The sequence below is a fragment of the Fundulus heteroclitus genome, chromosome 2 (assembly GCF_011125445.2).
Source record: "Fundulus heteroclitus isolate FHET01 chromosome 2, MU-UCD_Fhet_4.1, whole genome shotgun sequence".
NCBI lineage: Eukaryota > Metazoa > Chordata > Actinopteri > Cyprinodontiformes > Fundulidae > Fundulus > Fundulus heteroclitus.
The window spans coordinates 22,551,947-22,574,184 of record NC_046362.1 but is presented as its reverse complement, the minus strand read 5'-3'; the positions used below and the strand labels follow the sequence as shown (position 1 = coordinate 22,574,184).

The window sequence follows — 22,238 nt, the reverse complement described above, 5'->3', positions numbered from 1 at the left end:
AATCATAGAGGGAAATGTAAAAAATAAATAAAGCTGAAAATAATAGTTGCATCAGTGTGAACTCCCTCAATTTAACGTTTATTCAATTTCTGCATTCAGTCTTATTTGGTTGGAGTCAATGTCCCACATCTTGGGTTGGTAACATTAGCCAACTTCAGCTAGGAAAAATGTCTCCAAATCAATTAGACTCTGAGGACTTCAGGTGACCCTATAGTTTTTTTCTGTCAGATTAGAACTGCACTCCAAACCCCTAATTTTGTCCTCATACAGCCAGTCTTTTGTTGATTATGGCAGATGCTTGGACTCACTGAAACGCTGAAAAAGAAAATCTCTCTTCATCTTCAGATTTTCTGCAGACGTCGGAAAAACTGCTTTCATGCTTATTCATCTTGAGAAAAGATCTTGCTCCAGTTATCCCAGTGGGATGATGAGGCTACCACCACATTCCACTGTCAGCGCAGTGTTCTTTTAGTGATGTGCTGGGTTGTTTTTGTGCCAAATCTATATTTTTGAGTTGAGGCCCAAAACTTCCAGTTTGGTTCTGTCACGTTCTCCTTCAGCATTACTCAATCTCTCGGCAGCCTCCCTGACCAGTTTCCATCCTGTCTTTTTAATCAATTACAGAGGAACGTTCAGGTTTAGTCATGTCGGTATTGTTCCACAGTTTCCCAAATGATCGATGACAGCCTTCACTACGTCACTGTTTGTACTTAATGGTGTGTTTAATGCTTTTTATTCTTGTTCTGAACTTTGGAGAATGACAGCCTTTTGATCCTTTGCAACCTCCCTTCACATGTCAAGAAAATCCTGAATGTATCAATAAGCAGGTTCTCCATAAGTTAGACTTAGACTTAGACTTAGACTTTCTTTATTGTCATTTTGTATAGAGTGCATACAGAACGAAATTTCGTTGTGATGGCAGGTTTGAAACCAAGAAGACTGAATGCTGGACATGAATCTGAAAGTGCTTTAACCTAGGCAAGGCAAGGCGAGTTTATTTATTTAAGCACTTTTCAGTAACAAGACGATTTGATGTGCACACCATCAAACTAGTATTAGTTTGATGGTGTGCACATATATACAACCAGATTATTGCAGGGTTATTTTTTCATCCCTTTCAAAATAATAATAAATAAATAAGTAAATAAAAATAAACTGTTGACAGGTACAAGAAACTACTTTAAATGTAGAAATGATTTTGAAGTTATTTATCTTGTTCCCAGTTTTTCTTTCCATTGTAAAAATTTGGTGTTGTAACTGGGGTGTGTGGCCTCTTGTATCCAGGGATGGAGGGATGGATGGATAGATAAAGAAGAGCATTTTCCCTCTCTTCCACCAAAGAAAAAAATTCTTGAAGCCGCAAAACATAGCAAATTTGCCTATAAGCTCACAAAAGTTTTAATAATTTTTGTTAGGTTTTACAACAGAATACAACAAACTGACACACATGGGCAGACCTACTTTAATCCAATCCGACATTATTTATAAAGCACTTTACCAAACGGACCAAAGTGCCGTACAAAATAACATAAAAACGTTAAAAAAATATACTATAATAAGAAAAACAAACATAAAAATGGGATATAATTAAAATGCCAATAAACACTGAACTGTGACGGTTTTTTTTTACTCTTTGTAAAAACAAAAATGTAAGTTTTAATAAACTTTAATGTAAACAAAAAACGTAAAGAAAATTGGGAACGTTCTGTTGACGAGTCCATTCCAGTCCCTCTGACAATCGAAATGTGAATCTAAAAAATAAAAAAAATAAATTAAAAAAAAGCAGTGAGACGTGCTTGTGAAGGAATCACTGTTTTTGTTGCCCTCATATTACAGGAAGGCGTCTGAAAATGCCAGTGATGTCTGTGTGCAGCGCGTTATTATCCGGGACGCGGAGGCATGTGGTGTTTAATGTCCCTCTCACATGACACCGGCGTGGCAGTGGCTGACTGCTGCGTGTAATTCAGGCCAGCCTCATTGTTCCAGGCAGCCGGTGACGTCGCTTCGTGTCAGGCGGACGCAGGGAGGGAGGGACGCCGGGCTTGCAGGGAGTTGGACGTTCCCAGGCAGGCAGCAGCGCGCAGCGGTCGCACCTCTCCCACCTGTTCGGAGGCGAATTAAGGAGAGCCGCGCTCCATCCTCCGTCGGATCTCTCTCCCTGGAAAACGAGACAACTTTGGAGACTTCTCTCCAGACTTTCGCTCCGCTCCAGCTGACGCTTTTTTTAATTATTATTATTATTCGCCGCTCTCTCTAGGGGCCGCACTTCACCGCCGCCCCGGGAACCGCGGTGGTGGATGTAAGTAAACTGCGCTTGTTGATTAATTTTTCACCGTCTTTCCGAAGCGGCGACGGGTTTGGCTTTCACAGAAGTTAATATTGAGAAAGAGCGGCCGTCTGCATTTTGATAAAGCCTTATTGCCTTATTGTCCCTGCTCGCCACACATTGTCCTTTGTTTCCTAATGAGTTAGACTTGTCAGTGAAATGCACCTGACCTGCAGCACCAACGCTTTAGTCTTAAAAAGAAAAGGCTATATGTATGTGATCAACTAGACACTATGGTCTCTTTTTTAAAGTACTGAATGTAAACAATACTATTAATTTAACAGGTGTACTGCTGTGGCATCTCTAAATCTGTTTTTCTTACGCAGATACCACGTTTATTGTTTCTAATGTATGAAGATATTAACAATGTAGGGCCTTCTTCCAACCAATTCTCTACAAACTTAATTTTTAATTGGATGGAAAGTTAAACCCAAAATGTCTTCTGGCAGATTTTTAGATGTAAGGTAATCTTTCACCAGCATGTTTCCTGAGACTTGGAGTATTATTCAGGTTTTGAAGTGGTCCAGCCAGGGCTCCGACTTGAATCTGATGGGGAATCTGCGGGAGAGAGCTAAACATTAGGGTGATGGCGAAGGAGGCCTTCCAACGACACCGATAAACTGCCGCAAATAACAGTGGAAACATGCAAAAAGCTGCGCAACAACAAAAAAAAAAAATTCAATACCTCTTTTTACATCTCATTTCCCGTCTGCAACAAACCTCTTGGCTGTTCGGAAAGTAATCAGAAATCTTCTGCTTTTCCTCCAGAAAGCTGAGAAGTGAACAGAGTGAAAGCGCAACGGGATTATCATCTGACGTCACCTTTAAAGGAACCCAAAGCGACCCGGCTGTATAGGGTGACACGTTCTCCGATGCCCGCGGCACTGTTATAATGCCTTTTAGGGTACGATGTCTACGCTGAAGCACGTTATTCTGCAGGACAAGGACCAGGACAACGAGAAGAAGCTGGACTGGAGTTACATCAGCGAATGGGCTGACGACGAAGCCGTCCCGGCGGGGGCCGTGGACGCGGAGACCCAGACGGACTCGCCGCCTTTCGAGCACAAGGAGTGTCAGACCAGCAGCCCCGTCATAATGCACATAGATCTGTCCCGGACGCACTCCAAGCTGAGACACCTGTCTCTGATGGACGCCGAGGGCCTGGTGGCTCCCTTGTTCCAGTTTGACCGGCAGGCTCCTGGGCGCATCTCGACATCTCCCACCTTGAGGAGGATGAGGAGCACCCGGCGTCCCATGCTCGATCCTCTAGAGCCAGGCAGGATGGAGAGCACCCAGGAGGAGCCGTCCCCTCTGAGCCCCCTGTCCCCGGTGCAGAGAGTCAAATCTCCTTTAGCGACGAACCCCACAGCTGACGGCGAGAACTGCCCAGAACCTCAGTCAGTTTCGTCCTCTGGCCGACAGAGAACCATATCTTGTAGATCAAAGACTTTTGAAAATGGTATTGCTTCCACAAAACAGGATTGCCTCAGTGCTCATCCCGCTCTAATGAAAGCGCCTGGGCTTTCCGACATAGAATTGCAGGTGAGTGTTTTGTTGATTCCCATTAAATCTTAATTAAATCATAAAAAAATATATATTTCTTGCACTTATCTGGAAGCCAAAGCCTTCCCCCCACCCACCCCTGTGGATTTTCATGCACGGCCTTTAATAAATTAAATAGGTAGACATTCCTCACTTGCAAGAAGCCCTCTCTGCCTCATTCTGCCTTGCCTCCTGCAGCGGTCACGCACAATGCAAGCTTTTGACAGCAAATGAATCAGCAGTTACATGCACTGACAGCTCGGACCAAACCCACTGCCTGGAGAGCCCTGGGAAGTGCTCTCCTCGGGGCCCCCACTCACCACAGTCAGCAGTCACCCAATAATGGAGGGGTCAGTGAGCGATTGGCAAAAGATAATGGGCCGATCTATTCATCAGCTCGCGGTTTCCAGGCGGGCGCGTTCTCAATGGAGTGTCGACATTCTCCCACAATATGGAGGGCTTTTGAATCCAAGCGACCACTTAAAACACAGATTCAGATTCCAGCGTCTTTGAAAGCGATCTGTTTGCGCTGATAGCAGTAGGAGGTCCTTTGCACGCTCGGTTTTTACAGCGAGGGCCGGTCGGTGTCCGTGCGGCACGGGAAATTGTGCTTTTGCTGTTTTTTAAAAGCTCTAAAATGAAGTTTCTCTCTTTTTTCCCCACAGGAGAGGGAACGAAGCCAGCGAAGGTAAGGTGGCTCCCCAGGTTTTGACGTTGTGAATATCCTCCTTTGCATGTCGTCTGTTTGGCCTGTCGGCGCATCAGCCGAGAACTTCAACCTCTAATGAATGTGTGGGAATGTATTTGCTTATCAGCGGTGTAGTAAAATGTCCTGATGCCGGCACAAAGCACACACTTTTTTTTTTTTTTTAGTTGTCCCTATCAGCCTTTGCCTGATTCCATGACGAAGCGGCGCTGGCAAAAAAAACAAAACCAAAAAAAAAAAACAACTGAACTGCAAAAAAGAAAGCGGAGCTCCATCACATCAAAGTGCTTTTGACCTGATCCCTGGATGCTGATTGGACCTTCAGGTTCAGGAGCCCCTTTGTGCATTCATTGTCCTTCGCGTCTTTGTTAATGCTTCATAAGCACGGTGGGTGAAGTTTTGAGAGTCCCATGGTTATATTCGTGCTAGACAAACCCTCATTAAAGCTGTTTTCCCTCAACGACACCCACGCCCCTCCTAATGGCCGGCGAGGCTCTTCCCCGCACTGGATAATTAGGTAGCTTTTGTCCCATTAATTGCGCCCTGGCACGGTGCCTGGGACAATGTCCGGGCCCTGCGAGCCGTCGGTTGGGGCAGTTTTGTTTTGGAACATCATTATTTTCTCTCGTTAATGTTCGGAGACAAAACAGGCAAGTGGTCTCTGTTGGCAGGAGAGGCTGGGTACAGGGGGGGACGCTTTCTGCATGAACACAAGGTAACAGGACCTCTTTGTGAGGATGCCGTCGAACGAGCCACGAGGAAGCACTGACCTGGTTTAGAGGAGCAGTTCCTAGCGCCCCGTCGGCCCATGCAGTGCTCCGGTGCTGATGTCAGCTACCATCTGCTCTGATGTACATGCATTGAGTTGGAGTTATGGGTAGATGGGGGGGGTGTTTATCAGTCGAGCAGGAGGAGAAGTGAGGAGAAATAACGGTTGGAGCTTTCACCCTTTAACTAAAGCACGCCGAGGGGATAACCTACCAGGTTACTTCTGTTTTCAGTAGAGCCGCACACTAATTTGTCCTCCAAAGTGTACGTGTTGGCCACGCAGATTACAGCTGCTCTCAAACAGCGTCATGTGCCACTTGTGCAACTATACAGGAGCAGTTACAAAAGTGTGGCCAACTGAATGCTGGGGCTGTGGACCGTAAGAGGAAAGAAGTCAGCGCTTCGCTTTTTTTTGCATACAATCGCTGACATTTACTAAGCTGAACTAAATCTGTCGTTAGTGCTTCTACTTCTGCTCCAACCTATTGTTTGAGGACGGTTTTAGTCTGTAAATGCGATTAGTCAGACTCAGTTTTATTCAGTTAAGTTCTTGCACACAAAAAACAGGGAATTTGACTTTGGTTCCACTTTGCTCTCAGTTTTAAATATAAATATACTGCATAAGAAGGGAAATTAAAAAAAGTAATGTTTTTTTTTGTTGTAAATATACACTGATATATTTGAAAACATGATAGAATTAGTGCAAAGATGACTATGGCTGTGAAGTGACAGTCTGGAGGAAGAAAACCCTCCCTGTGGCAGCTGGATTCAGCAGATAGCGCTTTGTAGCACCGACCTGAAGGTAAAAGTCTAAAGTTTGTGCACAGGATGTGTGAGGTCTGCATAGATGTTAGCTGCTCTTTTTCTGACCCTACCCTTGTAAAAGTCCTGGATGGAATGAAGGTCAGAGGTCAAAGGATGCTCCCTAGTCTCACCTGCTGCTGCTGGTTGATCAGGAAGTTGCTGTCAGGTGGAGGTCAGCAGTGTGAGCTGGGTGTCTGTTTGAAAGGCCAAGCTGAAGTCCACAAAGGATCCGGGTGTATGTCACTGGGTGGTCATTGTGGTGCAGGAAGTCTAGTCCCTGATTGAAACCATCATCCGTCAACCTGTTTGCCCGGTAAGCAAACTGCAGGGGGTCCGGCAGGAGGCCTGTAATCTCGTTCAGATGCTTTAACACCAGTTGCTCAAAGGAGTTCGTGATCACAGATGTCAGGGCTACAGGCCCGCAGTCATTCATAAGCCTGTGATGATGCATTTTGTGGGGGCCGGGATTGTGGTGGAGCGTTTGAAGCAGGAGAGAACCTCACACAGCTCCAGAGACCATGTTGTCAGGCATAAGGGGGAGACATTGTCAGGTCTTGGGACTTTTCTGGTTTTCTGAGACTGAAATGGCCTATTTACATCTTCATCTGAGACGTTAAATCAAGGTAGGGGGTATGGGGGGGGGGTGAATGGGTAACTTGTGTCAGAGTGAGATGTAGATGGGTTGGTTGAATGTTTGTTGAATGTTTGCTTTTCAAACATGCAGCAGACGCTGCTAAGGTTGTCTGCCAGATGAAGATTCTGCTCCAGGTGTAGGGAAGTGTCTCCTGTAGGTAGAGATGCTTTTCAAACCATTCCAGCTCGGTGGTTAGCTTATAGGCTGTTTTTAGCTTCTCGCTGTAGATTCTCTCTGCTGCCCTGATCTTCTCATCAGTTTTCCTGGCCTGCTTATACAGGGCCCGATCCTCACTGCTGTAAGTCGCTTATGTGTTCCTACGCAGCTTACCCGGATGTGAAGTGAACCATGGTTTACTGCTGTTACTTGAGTAAAAGGTCTGGGTCTACACATGTCTTCACAAAAACAGATGTAGGAAGTGACAGTTTGAGCAGGGGTGTTCAGGTCAGTGGCTGAAGTTTCAAAAATACTGCAGTTTTGTGCAGTCAAAGCGGGGCTGTAACGTGCTTTGACTGCTCTGTCCACTTCCTAACGGTCCAAACCGCAGGCTTCAAAGTTTTTCATTTCTGTCTATAGGTTGCAATGACATGAAGCAGACCATGTCCCTAAATGAACCTGGTGACAGCATCGTTTGCATCTTTTTAAGCTGCGTAACAGTTATGGAGTGTGTTGTTATCCCTAATGGGGCACTTAATATGCAGTCTGTATCTTAGGAGTTCATTGGAGAGGTTTGCGCTGTTAAAATCCCCAAGAACAAGTCTAGATGTTTTTCTCCACATTCGTTTTTCCGAGGGAGCAGATTTTCACCTTCTGATGTGCATGCTTGTGGTGGGATGTAAACATTGGCCAAAACAAACTAGAAGAGTTACGGTAAAAAAAAATAAAAAAAAATCTATCTAGTTGAGGACTACATGTCTTTTGTAATACCGTGATATGTTACTCCAACCTCCCCTTATATAAGAGCAGATTACACATCCTCTGTTTTTCCACGAGAGATCCGTGCTGCAGTCCACTGGAAACAGCTAGAAGCCTGGTGTATGGGATGTTCTCACTGAGCCAGACTTTCGGTGAAACAGAGGGAGGCAGATCTGCAGAAGCCACTTCCCTCACTTTGTTAGCCAAAAAGTGGAACAAAGCCTGGTGGACTGAGAACAAAGGTGTACGGATTGTAAACACAATCATAACTGAGGATGTGCTTTCAGTGAACGATGCCCTGTCAACTCCTGCTCTGACATTTTTTTCCATTTGAATGAGACTTTTGTTCTACTTCTGAGCTATTCTGTTAACATCTATGGATATTTGACCCTAAAGTCTTTTACGAGAAAGAAAGATTTCCCTTTACAGTCTCGCAGACGGGAAATTATGTCTCTGTGTTTAACCCATCCCTTAGGGAGCAGTTCGCTGTCTACACTGAGTAGCGCCTGGGAGCAATCTGGGGCTAAGGGTCTTGCTCAGGGACCCATGGTAGCAGTCTGTGGGGATTGAACCAAGTACTTGCAGCCTTCTCAGAATTCAAGCGTGCTGCTCTAACCACTATGCCGCCACTCCCCCAGAAATAATAGGAAGAAGACACTAAAATGAAATAGAGAATGCTGTTTCTCTCAAAACATTGACTAGTTTTCTCAGTTTGTACTTTGTATCATTATGGACGCATCAGGCTTTTGTAGTCATGTAATTATCAAAACTAAAGTATATATTAAGTTACTTGGAAAACGGTAATTAGATACTTCATTACCCCCCTGCCAAATATCACACTATGATCAGGCCCCTCCTACCTGTTGGAGAAAACGTGGAAACCAACGTGCAAATCACTTTTATATTCTGTGGGACTGATGCGTATAAAGCATTACTGGCAAGAAATGCATGCTGCTCTACAGGACATCTCTAAAGTTTCCTTCCCATTTCCAATAAAGTCTGTATACTTTGGATATATATGCTGGTGAAGATTCTCAGTCATCCAGGTCATGGTCATTCCAAAAAAGTAAAAAACAAAGCAACTGGAACTTCAACTTCAGCTACGGAATATAAGTCCAGTCGCTTTGTTTTTTACTTTCTTTGGATATATACCACAGGACTGGAGGAAAAAAAGACAAACATTTGGTGAATATTGTTTTAGTATGGAGCAAAAAGACTAAGAAATGGAATAACACAAGAGAAGCCAGCCATGACTGCTTGGACAGAGGTGACAATGAACATTTCCAGAATGGAGAGGATTTCAGCTATCGTAAACTACAAATTGGATTTGTTTGATTCACACTGGGGAAAAAATGGGTTCTATATGTGACACACCACAGGCCTAATGTAGTTATGTAGTGAATATTATGTCATTTTTGGATCACCCCCGAGTGTTCTGTTTGGATAACCTTGGTTTTTGCACTAAAGTCAACATTTATGTTGTGTACTTTGGTACCACTGGTACACAGAGAGCGTGTGAATACGCATTTGCAACGTGGCAGTCGGTGATTCTATGAAAAGAAAAGAAAAACAACTTTATATTTAAAGATAACCACACCAAAACGAGTTGCTCTCAGACAAACGTCAGAACAGAAGCAAAAGGTGGGGCTACGATGACGAGGAATTCAGACCAAGGCATTGCAGTTCCACTTTATATAGACCACAACTGAGTGAGTGAAATCTGAAAAGGAGGAACTTAAAAGCATGATATGTCCTCTTTAACCGGTCAAGCTAATAGTATCTAACCTTCACTTAGTTGTTTTTTTGGCTGGTAGTATAGCCAAATTTGTCTTTAGCGTTTGTTAGAAAATTATGTAGTATGTTTTGATTTTTAACCAGCTGACAGGTGGGGCATGGTACTGCTACATCAGTCTGTGCTCTATTCAGGCAGAGAAAACTAGAAGTTCTGGCATCTCATTAGAAGGAACTAAAAGTATCTGGAAAGGTTATCACTTTTGAAACGGTAACGTCGTGGGATATCTTGGTATATCTAGATATCTATAAGGAGCGCATTCCCAAGAGAAATTTAGTCTTACTTTAAGGAGGAAAAACAGCCCATTCACTGAGATCAGTCATATTTAACAGCCGCTTATCTCTTGTTAACATGATTGCGATTGTTGGTTGCCGTTTGTCAGCGATCAAGTTTTTCAAGGTGTGGACTCATTTAAGCTTTTCTAACAAATGAAACTCTCTACCGCCTTGCCCTCCACAGTTATTTCCTTTGGCACATTTAATGTTGCGAACGCGTCACACGATCACATTTGTCAGCTGCTAATTTTAGCTCGCAAGGGTTCATTTTCGCCCGGAACAGTAATCCCAAATGTACGCCGACAGAGGATAAGTCACAACGTTTGAGAACAGCGGCTGTGTGAGCTTTGCCCCCCCCAGGCTAAAAGGCAGGCCTGTGTTTTTCCAACCAAAGCCATGCCTCGGTTACTGACTATGAAAAGAAGACCGAGAGGATTAGAACTGGCACACATTGACAGCTTGTCTCCTTCCACGCAAACAGGGTGATCCATTAATCGGCAGCTGTCCATGCATGAGCCTGACACATAACGCTTATCCGTCATAATATCTGCTACTCACATTAATCGCTGGTTCGCTGCACAAAGCAAATGGTATTTCAGTGGCATTTTTGCCTCACAAAATGAGAAAAGGAATTGTATTCCCCCCTCAGCTTTGGACTGAGCTGTTTGGCATGAACCGAGAATGTTCATTTTAACCCTAAGGTGTTGGATAAAACTGTTCAACAGCTAAAGAGCTTCTTGTTTCTGCTTCAGGGTTCATGAGAGGAGGCGGAGCTCAGTGGTGGTCAGCTTACCTGGACTCGATGTCTCACCTGGAGACCTGTTTGTGTCCAACGGCGCGGCGGACATGATCAACGGGTCAAACCTCACGGGTAAAATTCCACGTTCTCTCATTAATGAGTCAGGCTTGCATGTTTTTCTGATTGATCACATTATGATCCCAGCTCATGAAACCCAGAAGATCTGCCCTCTGACTAAATTTGTCTTGTTGTGAGTCAGTGTTTTAACAGTTTGCCTCTTGATGCCAAAAGGTTTGACCATAACCCACCCATGTTTACCGCCAGTGTTGAGCCAGGCAGCACTAAAGTTTGGGTTTGGCTGGCATTTTAGTTTCCTTGATGGGGAAATACGGTTATAAAGAGCTCCTAAAAAAGCTAACTTTGCTACATACCTTTACTGTATGATGAACTTTGAAGCAGATCACCAGGCCACCATGAACCGATGCAAGAGTTTCTATTCAAGTACATGTCAAAAAATGTGAATATAGTGAAAACGTTCAACCCATTTCAGAAAGTGAAACTCTTGTATAGATTAATTAAACATAGTGAAATATTTCAAGCCTTTATTTAATGCAATTTTGATGATTATGGATAGCGAAAATACACAATTCAATGTCACAGAAAGTTAGAATATTCCATAAAATTAATAAAAGCCTGACATTTCTGTTTATATACATACAAACACCAAGTTAGTGGATAAGTATTTATAAAGGTTGAATATTATGTACACTCTAACAGTCAGATGAGTAACTTAGATTAGCTGAGAAAACATGAGTGACACTACTTTCAGTAGCAATTTTTACTAAGAGGAAAACTTTAATTATTACTGTATAAACTAAACTTAAATTAACAGTTTGTTGATTTTCTGCTTTAGCTGAAACTATTAAAAATAATGTTGAGGTTAAGGAGCAAAAGGACCTTTCCGTTTTGGTGCCACCTTATATATTTGCTGTAAGTCAACTAACCATTCTATATTTATTTGGATAAAGTGTGGAAACAAATGTTTATAAAAAAAAATTTGTGTGTGTGTGTATATATATGACTGATTATATTGTAGAATTTTCACTGATGTTGGGATTATTCCTGTTCTATTGAGTCTATTTCCTATTTGGGCCAGTCAACTCCAGTCAAACTAAAAGAACAATGAGCGACCTTCTGCTCATAGTTGGTCCACATAAATTAATTTTCTATGCATACTGTATGCTTACCCAGTTTGATCCTTCAGCTAAGGCAGCTTTGCTTTTTTTTTTTTTTTTTTTTTTTTTTTTTTTTTTTTTTTTTACATATCACAAAACCTCCTGTCAAATAATAAGCATTACATGCTGGTGAATCCATATATACCACACACACATATGATGTATGCAAGTGCTAATCAAATAATGCAGTCTGGCATATTTTCTGATTTGATTCAGCCCATAATTTGAGCTCTTGCAGGCACTAAGACTGTGTACTTAGCCATCTAAGGATAAAGGTTCAATGCCTGATGCTAAGTTATTTTGGGGAGGATAAAAAATGAATAACAGTAATGTAATGGTTTAATGCAACTTATTTTATCCTGATGCATTTGAAAAGTATATACTTATGTATGTATGTATGTATATATATATGTATGTATATGTATATATATATATATATATATATATATATATATATATATATATATGTATGTATATGTATATATATATATATATATATATATATATATTATATATATATATATATATATATATATATATATATATATATATATATATATATATATATATATATATACACACACACACACACACACAGGTTATATAATAAACTTGCCTCACCTTATAGGCATATGTGTCAGTAGTTTGTGTTTCGTAAAATACATCTGATATCTTCACATTCAAACTCAAGTAGAATCCATTTTCCACGTGTGGCCAGATGGGACAGCAACCTTAGGCTATAATTACATTATACAAGGTGTGTTCAGGGTCTTATTTAACAAACCTTGTAACCAAAGTATAAGTTAATAAAAAGGTAAGTTAACTCATATTTTATAATGGTTAACTGGCCCAAATGGGGATCAGAACCAAACAAAATATAAATATAGTATGTTACAGTTTTTTATTGACAAATGGTTTAATTTACATCTGTGATCATGTTTATGACCATAAATCTTTATACTTTTTGATATACGTAACTACAATCAAAAAAATTACTCATTCTGCATGGTTCAGATACAACATGACATTTTTTTTAATTTTGTTTAAACCTTTGTCTTCAAATCAAAGCAACCTTTGTTACAAAAAAAAAAGTGTTTTATGCCCAGGCTGTTACCACACAACCCAATCGCTCTTTGTTCCTCTGTTCGATCTCTGTAGATACAAAGAAATCCAAGTGGCCGTTTTCGAGGCGGAGTACGGTAGGTGTGCTGCTGGTTGCCCTGTCTGGTGCCAGTGATGTGGTCTGTGGTTTGTTTTGATGTACTTTGTTACAGAACTGGTCAGTTGATTTGGACATTGTTCTCTGACCCACTTCTCAAAGCAGATTAGTGTGTTTCCTCTTATCCCCTCTGGGCCACAGTTTTTGTAGGTGGTTGAAATGCGCAACTCGAGCCAGATTTTTTAATTCACTTATGAAGGCCGAGCTAAACAGAAAATAAGCAACTAATCTCTTGTGTTCCAATAAAATCTGCCTCATATCTCTGAGTTTTGCCTTCCTTTTTTCCAGACTAAAGGGAAGTCACAGGCAGGCACGGCGTCGGATATTGAAAAACACCTTTCGGCCGTGCAGATTCAAGACTGGAGAAACGCAGAGTTTCAGAAATATAAGGTGAGCGGTGAACAGCGTCAGCAGCAGAGTCGCCTTTCCTTCTAAATAAATCGTCATGTTGGTTTAGTCTGTGCACTAATCCAGGAAAGATTTGAACTACAAAGACATTGGGATTTCTAATTTAAATACCACTTCATGTTTGCTAAATGACTAAGAATTGAAAAAACACAGTTAGCGGGAATGTCCTCCAGAGCCTAAATAACACGGGTTGCGCAAGAACCAGAATTTCTAGGTGTCAACCTGACAGATCTTACCTGCACACGTTTATAAACAAACACTGATTCACCATGGTGGTGGGAAAGTTAGTCATAGAAAATGAAGCATTTCCATCTCCAAACAGACTCTGTAGAGGATACAGCTTCTCCGTTAGCAACAGCTGTGTTTGTTTTGTCCGTCCAGGACTTTTCGCTGGACGAGTTCCTCCAGGATCAGCCCTCGCAGGTGGACGTCACCTGTGACCCTCAGGGTCGAAAGAGACACGAGGCCATCTGGGAACTCTTCACCAGCGAGTGCGTTTACTTCCTGGATCGGCTCATTGTTCTCAAAGAGGTGACTTCGCCCATTCAAAGGCTCACAATGCCCCACGCAAAAATACACAACAGGGCCACAAACAAACGGACCAAACCCAAAGGAAACCCGACTCCTGCTGGTTTTGTCTTTTTCCATCATCCCCCCCCTTAATTATTGTCTTTGGGTTCTCCTTCCCAAGGAGCGGTGGATTTGAAATCTAATGCCAGATTTTCGACAATTAGCTCTTTCTGTGTGTGACCGCTTTGTCCCTTTCAGGTGTTTTCAGCCACACTCACGAACCTGCAGCAGAACAACTGCCTGAGCGATGTTGACTCATGGAGCCTGTTTGCAAACCTGAACGAGCTCTGCCTGGTGAGACGCTAAGCTGTGTGATGGTGGTTGGGCTATAATCACTATAAATTACTTATACTGTTATTTTTTAAAGAAGGAAAGTCTTTGGTGTGTTCTCTAATATTAAAATGCATGTTTTCATGTTAGAAAATATGCTAATGTCATGTAATATTTAATCTGTTCAGTCCTGTACTTGAATTGCTTTAAATGAGGAAATATGGTCGATTGTTATATTGAAAAGTGTTACAAGAAATACCAGTTTGAACTCTTAAGTGGATGCGTGATATTAAACCGAAAGTTTAATAGGAACCTCTTGGCCCTTTGCTGACACCTGACTCACTTTCCCGCCCCCCCAATGCAGGTCAGCTTTAGTTTCCTGAACCACTTCTTGTGTGTCATCAAGAACACGTTGAGTATTACCCAGGGGGGCGGGCCCACCCTGCTGGAGCTGCTGAGCAAGGCAAGTGTGACTCGTGTGTGAAGGTACACTGTGACAGCCGTCTTTACACACAAACTGTTTCTCTTAAAGTAACCGATGGCTCTGCATGTCTCACTGCTTTTTTTGGTGAAGCTACTTTGCAGAACTCCTACATGCAGTACTAAAACCAATACCTGTTTTTACTGTTTTTATTGTTTATTGAAGGATATGAACTACAGGAGCATCTGGATATTGTCAAAAGTTTAATATATTTCAGTATGTCCAATTACAAAGAGAAACTTGTGCATTATATGGATTCATTACACACAGTTTGATATATTCCAAGTGTTTGTGTTAATTGTGATGATCATGAAAAAAGAATACAACATAAAACCACACAGGAGAATGAGTTTTAATACATAAATGTTCTAGTATTACATACACAGTAACTGGGACGAATACTGACTCCACAAGAAGGGCAATCCGCAGAAAAGCCCTTGCCAAATAAGTTAGCTCGTCACAGTGCTGTATGCAATCATCAATGGAAAGTTATGTGGAAGGAAAACGTGCAAAATGGATGCAAAGTTGGTGCAGCTGACTACCAGAAAGGACTTCACGCATCTCGCTACTAACAGCCGTTACGGAGAAGCTGATTGCATTTTTTCAGCAGGACTCAGCACCTGCCCACACTGCTGGAAGTGTTACTAACCAGTTTAGTGACCATGGTCTCCCAAAGCTCGGTTGGCGAGCAAACTTGCTCAATCTGAGACTGAGAGAATCTCTGGATAGCTGTCAAAGGAAAAACCACCTCAGGTAAGATGTGTCCAGCGTGTCTTGTTCTGGACAGGCTTAACATCAGGACCGTGACGCTTTTAGACTGTGGCCTGGAAACACCTCTGTGTTGCGGCTCTTCAAGCGCTGACCCTAGCTACAAAGCCTACACTGCAAAAAGGGAACTAAAAGGAAGTGAATTCTTCTCCAAAGTAGTGTATTTGCCCTTGATTTAAGCCTGTTAATAAGATGATCTGCCAATGGAATCAGATTTTTGCTCTTAAAATAGGAGCCACTCAACTCCATCACCTTATTTCAAGTGAATATATCTAATGATCTTATTTTAGGGAGAAAAATACTCATTCCATTGGCAGATAATCTGATTTACCTGATCAAATCAAGGACAAATACACTAATTTCAAGAAAATGTGACTTCCTTTTAATTGCCTTTTTGCAGTGTATTCCAACTCCCTGGATGGGCTTTGCTTCCCCATCTTTTCAAGGCTACAGTTATCCCTGTTGCTTGTGCACCTTTTTCCTTCCACTCAACTTTCCATTAATATGGTTTGATACAGCACTCTATGAACAACCATCTTTTTTTTTAGCAATTACCTTTCTTTTAAGTCAACACAAGGGACTGGCTGCTACATAGTGCATCACAGAAAGAAGCAGATATCCTATTTATCTGCTTGCCAGGATGGCATATTCGGCCGCTGTTATCATTTACCTGCAGTCTAATCACCCATCCGTCCTTATAACTTCTCTATCTGCTTACAGGTTTTCCAGGAGAGCATATGCCACTGCCTGGAGAAGTATTGCCTCAACTACTCCACCGCGCTGCTTTATTTGCACAAGCTGATGCTCAGGGAGGACTTTGGATCATACGTTAAGGTACGGGAGACAGCAGAGTTCAGGCAGCAGCTGATTTGTTTATGCATTAGTCAGCAAATGCCAGAACGCAGTGTACATTTGGCGCAGGCATGAGCGAGGACACCCAGCAACGTTCCTCTTCTAACAATTAGTTCAGTGTCACACCGTCCTGCCAACCAGGAATGTCAGCCCTCTACTGTGTTTTTGACACGTGCTTCTTCCTTAAGATTATATTCCTGCGCACGCTCGTTCCCACCGCGGGTTCGGATACGACGAGAAAAGCATTTATCCACGCCACCGCCGCCTTCCTCTTATGAATCCTCTCTTTTGTCCCCTGCCTTCTCCCCAGTGGTGTGAGAGGAACGAGCAGTGCCGGAGGCTGCAGCTACGCGACCTGCTGGTGGCGCCGCTGCAGCGGCTGACCCGATACCCGCTCTTGCTGAGGAACATCGCAAAGCGATGTCAGGAGCCGGAGGAAAGCGCGGGGCTGCAGGATATAGCTGAGAAAGTGGAGACGTCTATATGTGAGCAGCATGCACACTTTCTCCTTGAATGCTTTCATCTTTGATGTGCATCAACACTTCTCACTGGCTGAATAGTTTTGCATGGTTTGGAGGATTTGTATTACAGATCTTACAGATAGAGCTTATCAGATATTTAGCTTTAGAGGTCCCAGTGTTGTCGTTTACGCGGGTATTTCATCAGCACACCTCTGCGTGTGTTTGGAGTCACGTTAGGACCCACGTTGCAGGTGAAGCAAATGTGAGTTTGGTTATGTCTGAGCAGAAACGGACCAGTCTGCGTCTTTAAGAGCAGGTGGCTCAGCGGTGTTGGACGGCAGCCAGCCGACCTGTTGTGGCAGTTCTCTCTGTAACTAGAAGGACGGGCTGTGGAAAATGTGCCGCAGCCTCGCTCTTTGGTGTCATTTTGTCCTTTTGGACTGAAAAAGTGAACGGACTAAATATTCACTTTTTTTTTTTTTTTTTACTGCGGCGTGATGTTTGCTCCAGCAGCACACCTTTTTAATGGCTGCGGTTCTAAAATAAAAGAGCGGTTGATTGGAGTTTTGCAGTCATGGGAGGAAACGTGTAGGCCAATGTCCTGTCTGGGCGTGGGGAATATTTACCATTAAGGCCAAGAGAGCCGTAATCTCTCACGAAATCTGGTCACACCCATGTTTGGCATCGCCACGCAGCTCATGAACACAATACGATAAGCTTTAATAACCGTGCTGTCACTCTACGAGACAGAAAAGACGATAATAAGACGCTAGTATTTAAATCGGTAAAAGTGTTGATGCCGTCTTAGGAGAACATAAATATCTATTTTCTGCAAATAACCAAAATCCTTTATTTTAATCTAGACTGTTGATTTTGTTTTAATGAAATATTGTAATTGAAAATGTGTGCTTATAACAGTTCTTGCAACAGCCCATGTTTTAATAACACCTCGTAAACATTTAGACCGATTATTGTAGCCCTGATAGAACCGTGTTCATGGGTTCCTGCTGGCTGGCGGTCCAAAGTCACTCTGGGTGAACGCGTTTGATGTCGAGTGAACGAACGAAGCCTTTTGTACCGTCAACCAACGGTGTCCAAAGTCGGCTCTGGAGGGCCGCTGTCCTGCATGTTTTATGTGTTGCTCTGACTCAACGCACCGTAATGAAATTAATGGTGCAATAGCCGGCCGCTGCAGAGCTAAGTGACGTGTTGAGGAAGTAGTTGGGCCATTTGAATCAGCTGTGTTGGAACAAGAACACGTCTGAGACCTGCAGGAGACCGGCCCATGAGGACCTGAGCTAGACAGCCCTGCAATAAACCCACGGAGGCTAAATGGTTGGAAAGTTAGGTTTAACATTGCAGAGACAGGAGCTTTCTGTTTGAATATTTATTTTTTTTTTGGCAACAAGTCTAAATTACCTCCAGTAATGTGCAAATGTTCTGTCTCATGAAGGCTTTTTGAAGCGTGTTAAGGGTCATGGTATGCAAACCAGTTTTTTTCATACCTGCAGGCTCAACACGTCGGCATCTCTGCACAGGTGTTGACGGTTCAACACAGGACAAACTGCCATTAGCGCATGCACATCTAAGGGCAGCGCAGACTGTAATGTACATATTTACGTGCTGTGGGAATGTGCCCGAGGACAAGAGAAAGGCCCCGGCCGGGATTTAAAACCTCTGACCTTATTTCTGTGAGAAGCACCGTGCGGCTGCTTGGCAACAACCTGCATCCCATCGCACGGCAAATGCTGGGATTTCATTAGAAACAACTGCAGGACGGCCGTGTTCCCTTTTGACTTTATAATTTCTTAGAGGGGCATATAATTTACCTGTAAACCAACAAGATTAATTGTGTTATTTCAGTTTAGCTTTATTTTACATTAAGGAATAAAAGTTTATTGGGTTGTTTGTTTAGAAGTTGTTGCGTTAAGTCTGGATGATGCAGCATGTTCACTGCAAAAACGGAACTAAAGATAAGTAATATTTTCTTAAAATTAGTGTATCTGTCCTTGATTTCAGCAGCTAAATAAGATGATCAGCCAATGGAATAAGATTTTTGCACTTAAAATAGGAACAACTCATCTCCATCATCCTATTTCAAGTGCATTATGTCTAATTATCTTATTTTAGGGGCAAAAATACTCACTCCATTGGCAGATAATGTTATTTACCTGCTCAAATCAAGGACAAAAACACACATTTTAAGAACATTTTACTTATTTTTAGATCCGTTTTTGCAGTGTGTATTAATTAAATCTTGGCTCAGATTGGTCATTTCACAGCACTGCAGTGTTGTTAATTGTTAATAGAACATCCATAAAGGGTCTAAGCCTGTTTAACTGAGAAATGCAATATTTGTCCATGTTAGAGACCCAGTTGTGTCTTGTGTCCAGGTGACTTGGAGGGGAAGGTGAAGTGGCTGGATAACTACCAGAAGGTGAAACAGTTGAGGGACGCGCTCGTGTGGCTGCCTGTTTGGGAAAGAGACAAACGAGCCTTCATGCCAGAGGTCCGTCTGCTTCATTTCTATCTTAGCATCTGCATGTTTGTTGTCTGCAAAGTGAAATATCCACAAACACTCGATAGTCACAAGGCTCATTTCTGTAAATTACGATAAGTGATATCTGATTGAACGTTAAAAAGGTTTCTTATCTGTAGTTTGTATGATCCCCGTCAGGAGCTTAGATCTGACGTGAGCGTCTGTTTCAGAGTCTGAAACATCTGCTGAAGGCCGTCACGCTGGACAACCTGATCTCCCACAGAAGCCTGCTGCATGAAGGGAAGCTGGTGCTCACAGGTGTCTGCAGCTGGCCGAGATCCAACAAAATGCTCCGCTTCAATTTGTCCAGAATCTTAGAATGTCTCTGTTTGGTTCATCGCCAGAGAACACAAAGCTCATAGATGTTTATCTGTTCCTGTTTGACGAATTCCTGCTGATCACGAAGATAAAGAGGACCAAGAAGGTACATACCTGTCTTGTCCCTTTTTGGATTGGGACCAAGCTTTTGGTGAAGGGCTCTCCTATTAAACGTTTGTTACTTTGTGCACAGAGGTCCATCGGTTCTGATCAGAGCTCTCTGCGGCTGCAGCAGAACCTGGAGCTGGATCAGCTGCTGAAGGAGGGATGCACCTTCACGGTTCTGGATCAGCCCATCTCTCTGGATCGACTGCAGCTGAAGAACATCGATCAGCTGAACGCCTCCAGTAACTAAACTCCACACACCGCGCCGGGTCACGGCTCTGGCGTTACAGCGACGTGTGCTCCTTGTTTTTGGTTTCTGACGGTTTCTGCTTTGCTTCACAGCGTCGGGGGTGCCAAATTCTTTCATCTTAATGCACCACAACCGGTACCAACAGTGCATCGGTGTATTCATCCTGCAAGCCGCGTCGGAGTCAGCCAAGGTTTGTCCATTCAACCCTGAATTTATGAAGTTTCTGAAGGCGACAACTGCAGTCAGGGCTTAGAAGGAAAACACCTCCAGCGTTTGTCTTTTGTAATGTTACATTAAAAGAAAATGTGAAAAAGGTTAAATAAGACCACCAACCATAGACAGAAAGTAGAGCATAACTGAAGTGGAAGGAGTTTTTTTCTTTTTTAAAAAAAAATGGAAATCTGAAAACTGTTTCGCCCCCTTGAGTCAATTATTGTAGATGGACGTCTACTTGGTAGTACCTTTGCAGTCCCATGAGGCACTTTATGCTTCTGAAGCACACCAAAAAAAGCATTGGATGCCTCTGGGTTGTTTAAAAAAAAAAATAAAAATCACGTCTCACATGTCAAAACCACCAAAATTACTAAACATATTGATTTCTAGTACCGTCCTGCGGCCCAATGGTTGGGGACTTGTTTTATCCGCTGTTAACCCAGCGTCTTTTGATAACTAAGCAACAGTGCCTTCCACTTTGCTTGTAGATGAATGTATATTTTGGTCCAATCTGACCAGCACAAATGGGACTTCTTATGACTTTCTTCTTGCCTTTTATTTATAAAGGCCAGATTTATGGAGTACGGAGCCCTAGAGGGGTAATCACAAAATGTTTTGCATGTTGAGAGAATGTGCTCTCGTTTAACTAAATTGTGCGCTCGTTTTACTAAATCGTACGCTCGTTTTACTAAATCGTGTGCACAATTTACTATATTGTGCTCTCGTTTTACTATAGTGTGAGCTCATTTTACAAAATTCAGCTCTCATTTTAAGCATAGTAAAACGAGTCCACTATTTATTAAAACGAGAGCACCATTTAGTGAACATGGTTATAGAACATTGTGTGCATGATCTACTTAAACGTGGCCACAATATGTAAAACGTGCTCTCAATATTGTCTTGACACATGTAAACATGAGCACGTTATAGTATATTCAAGATCTCGATCTACCAAAACGCACCCACGAATAATTAAAACGTGTGCTCAAATAAATTGTGTGCACGTTTTATTAATTCGAGGACTCAGTTAAATGAAAACGTGCTCACGTTTTATTAATTCGAGTGCTCAATTAAATGAAAACGTGCTCACGTTTTATTAATTCGAGTGCTCAATTAAATGAAAACGTGCTCACGTTTTATTAATTCGAGGGCTCAATTAAAGGAAACATGCTCACAAATTATCACGACCTGAAAAAAAATATGACTTAAAGTGAGCTCTCCCGGGCTCCGTAATGGACTCATGAAGCTGAATACAAAAGCATTCCACACTTTTCAGATTTCTGTTTTGGAAAATTAAATGCAGTTCCTTGTTAATGTGTCACATAAAATCACATTTATGACTGTGAACTCATAAGACGTATAAAAGCGATATAAATACTTGTAAGGTAATTAATGACTATTTCGTTCTTAAAAATGCATTTTTTTTAATGTTCCTCTTTTATTTTTTAAATGAAACGTGGTCAAACCTTCGACTCACCTGCAGTCATTCCTGCTCCTAACCTCTTCCTTGTGCAACTTTTCCAGAGGGAATGGATGACAAAGATAGAGGGCGCCGTGACGGCACTGCTGAAGCTGGACTCTCAGCAGCCGCGAGTCAAGAGCTCCTCACTGTGGCTGGAGTCCTCCCAGATCTGAACCATCCAGAGCCGCTGGAAATGCCTCTGCTGTCAATGTGTGCACTTCACTGTCCCATCGAGTCGGTCTCAATGCCTGCTCCAACACCAGGATCATTTTGTAAACTATGTGTGCCTTTTGAAGGCAGCTGATGCGTTAGTGTACAATAAATATCTAATTATGTTGCATTTGTTTCCCGTTGCATTCCCCCAAAATTTCTGTTGGCAGATTTGAGGAGAGAAGCTTAAGAAAAACTAAAATTGTCAACGTCTGATATAGAAGTGATCAAAAAAAAGCTGCTGAAAGAGGGGAAAAGTTGAGACATTCCCAAACCATTTGAAGTTTGCAAGCACAATAAAACTTTTTTATTTAATGATTGCAGGGTTAGGTTCTAAAAACGACATTCAAGGATTTGAGGATCTCGCTGAACACTG

At 42.4% G+C, this 22,238-nt stretch overlaps 1 protein-coding gene across 1 annotated transcript; it reads left to right on the top strand.

Annotated features, from left to right (window-relative positions):
- The first annotated feature begins 1,982 nt into the window (after positions 1-1,982).
- Positions 1,983-21,992, top strand: plekhg7 (pleckstrin homology domain containing, family G (with RhoGef domain) member 7). The gene is made up of 17 exons (XM_036151109.1): positions 1,983-2,299; positions 3,095-3,868; positions 4,534-4,556; positions 10,515-10,633; positions 12,895-12,935; positions 13,244-13,345; positions 13,745-13,894; positions 14,132-14,227; positions 14,568-14,666; positions 16,173-16,286; positions 16,615-16,789; positions 19,159-19,274; positions 19,475-19,562; positions 19,649-19,728; positions 19,816-19,969; positions 20,070-20,167; positions 21,715-21,992. Exons 2-17 carry the CDS (start codon positions 3,236-3,238, stop codon positions 21,823-21,825), a joined length of 2,199 nt encoding a protein of 732 aa, XP_036007002.1. The 5' UTR covers positions 1,983-2,299; positions 3,095-3,235; the 3' UTR covers positions 21,826-21,992.
- The last annotated feature ends 246 nt before the right edge of the window (positions 21,993-22,238 follow it).